The following is a 2500-nucleotide window of genomic DNA, read 5'->3' on the forward strand; positions in this document are numbered from 1 at the left end:
TTTTTTCTCTGTCTCTCTCTTCTCTCTCTCTCTCTCTCTCTCTCTCTCTCTCTCTCTCTCTCTCTCTCTCTCTCTCTCCCCCTCTCCTAAGCCAGCCAGTCAAAGAGACATTGATCTCCTGGCTAAGCAAGGTGACCCGCAGTATAGCACTCCGCAAGTCTTTTTCTCTTCCCTCTTTTTCTCCCTCCTTCTTTTCTTTTCTCTGCCTTGGTCTCTCTGTCAAGGGCCTTGACCCCTCCGACTAGTGCCATGTCCTCTGCCAACAGTGGCTCCGGTCGGGGAGAGCGCGCTCAGAGTGCCCTTGGAAGGCTCCCCTCTGCTGCCGCCATATCAATAACTTTTAAACACAATGTGACACACACACACACACACACACACACACACACACACACACACACACCGAGGGCGAAGCCATGTGCCCAGTGCCAGGGCAGCAGATAAACATGTCCATGTGGAGAGAGAGAGAGAGAGAGAGAGAGAGAGAGCAACTTTAATCTGTCTCATCTGTTGCAGTCTTTAGAGATCCGCTCTGCTACACAAGAGACACGCATCGAGAAGGAATAAACAAATAGCGGAATAACACTGACAGCAAACGTTGAATAAACTTTTTTTTTTTTACGTGTAGGAATTTCTATGGCCTGAAACTGTCTGCTGGTTAAAATGGTGCATTTGTTATGTATTTATTTTTTTTATTCTGTAATTTTTGCCAGTCCGGTTGATGTGACCTGACACACAATGGAATTGTTTGCATGAGAGCATATAATAAAAAAAAAAAAAAAAAAAAAAAATCAGTTAAAAAATGCATAGATTTGACAATTTTGTAAAAAAACAAAAACAAATGCATACTGATTTTAGTTTTTAATTTTTGCAGCATAACTACTTGATTATTGTGTGACTACTAATTGTTCATATTTGTAATCTTGTCAGGTCATCTCGAAAATTCCTTCACCTGTGATGGAGAAGAAGAGGTTCATTCTTTTGGCCCCACACAGTCAGAGGTAGGGTCCCACCAGGTGCATACAGTATGTGTGTGTGTGTGTGTGTGTGTGTGTTGAAGTGTGTATGAGTGGAGGAGTATTTAAGCAATAGAAGAAATCACACTGCAGGTGATCACTAGATGCTATGCTATTTTCTCCATTAACTGTGCAGAATTGACCGCCAGAGTAATATGTCTAGTATTCTGTTTATTTTAAAACAGAATAAAAGCGTTATCTACAGACGCGGATGTACACACTCCAAATGTTAGCAGCCAAGAGAGGAGGACAGTTATGAATATGCTGTCCGTTTTCATTATTTCAATGTTACTAATGCCTCCTTTTTGGAAACAAAATGACTGAATTTTGACGAGCACTCTTAGTATTCCTCAGCTCACCATGTGAGGAAACGAAGGTCATTTTCTAAAAGAAACAAATCTAAAAGATAACTTTCCTCTGAAGGGCAAAGAGTCGGAATCATATCGCACTGAATCGCACATTATTAAATCAGCACGCAAATCACTTTCAATCCATTTGGCAAAAACTCAGGAAGGGCCGAATCGGTTGTGACGAGCGGCGAAAAAGCCTTTCGCACGGCTCATTGGCTGCTTCTCACAGCTCCAGCCTGAAGGTGGTCCCTCTCTCTCCCTCACCCCAACCCCCCCACCCTGTCCTGTCCCTGTGACCGGAGAGAGAGAGACGAGGGCCGGACGGTAGCCAGAGCCCGGCCTGTATTGGCCTTCACCTTCCTGTCCCCGTCTCCAGTTACCCGTCCAGGGCACGCGTTCGGTCAGTCTCATCAGTCTCTGACCGATAGATGGAGTGTTGGGGTGGATGGAGCCGTGGGCTCTCCTCAGACAGCCCCTGGCCTGCAGAGTGAGGTCTTTGTTTCACTACTGTGGTCAATATGCGAGTACTACCCTGATCTCCGAGTGTGTGTAGATGGATGTAAACTGCTTGTGGGTGCTCATATGCACTTGTGCATGTGTGTTTGCCCTGACCGTGTGGGTGTGTGTGTGTGTTGTACATATTTGTTTGTGGTTATACAATTCCACTTGCATACAGTAAGTGTGAGTTACAGTATGTGTTCAATGTGTTGCATTCACATCAGTGTGTCGGTATAATTGGTGTTCTTGTGTGTGCCATTTGACTTTTGGATCTTCTCCTTGTGGTGGTGCTTTTAACACACATGCAGGTGCATTTGTGTATCTGTTGTTCTTGAGTGCGTGTGTGCGTGTGTGTGTGTGTGTGTGAGAGAGGGAGATAGTGTTTGTGCGTGTGCGTGTGCATGTGTGTGTGTGTGTGTGTGTGTGTGAGAGAGAGCATGTGTGTGTGTGAGCAGCATGTCCTACATGGCCATGTGTGACGCTGTGTTGTGTGTGTGGCACGTGGGGGAGGTGAGATAAATATAACCGTGACGTGACTGAGGTCCAGTCCAGCGCTTTAGCACGAGCGGCCACCACAGCAGCGTCCAGCCAGGCCACACGGACCCTGTGTCGGGCATCGAGTGCAGGGACAGACCCTCC

The 2500-nt window shown here is 46.2% G+C and overlaps 1 protein-coding gene across 2 annotated transcripts in view; it reads left to right on the forward strand.

The window, feature by feature from the left end:
- LOC134093702 (transcription factor Maf-like) overlaps positions 1–2500 on the forward strand; it is an 85651-nt gene that overhangs the window by 8633 nt on the left and 74518 nt on the right. Inside the window, exons 1-2 of one of the 2 annotated variants that reach the window (XR_009940377.1) lie at positions 523–663; positions 928–998. Coding sequence is in view for 1 of the 2 variants with exons in the window: in XM_062546902.1 (XP_062402886.1) it covers positions 928–955 (28 nt within the window). In the remaining variant the exon portion in view is untranslated. Of the gene's footprint in view, positions 1–522; positions 664–927; positions 999–2500 lie in introns of those variants that run through there. The other variant, XM_062546902.1, reaches the window with a different exon arrangement.

The sequence above is a fragment of the Sardina pilchardus genome, chromosome 10, assembly GCF_963854185.1.
Source record: "Sardina pilchardus chromosome 10, fSarPil1.1, whole genome shotgun sequence".
NCBI lineage: Eukaryota > Metazoa > Chordata > Actinopteri > Clupeiformes > Clupeidae > Sardina > Sardina pilchardus.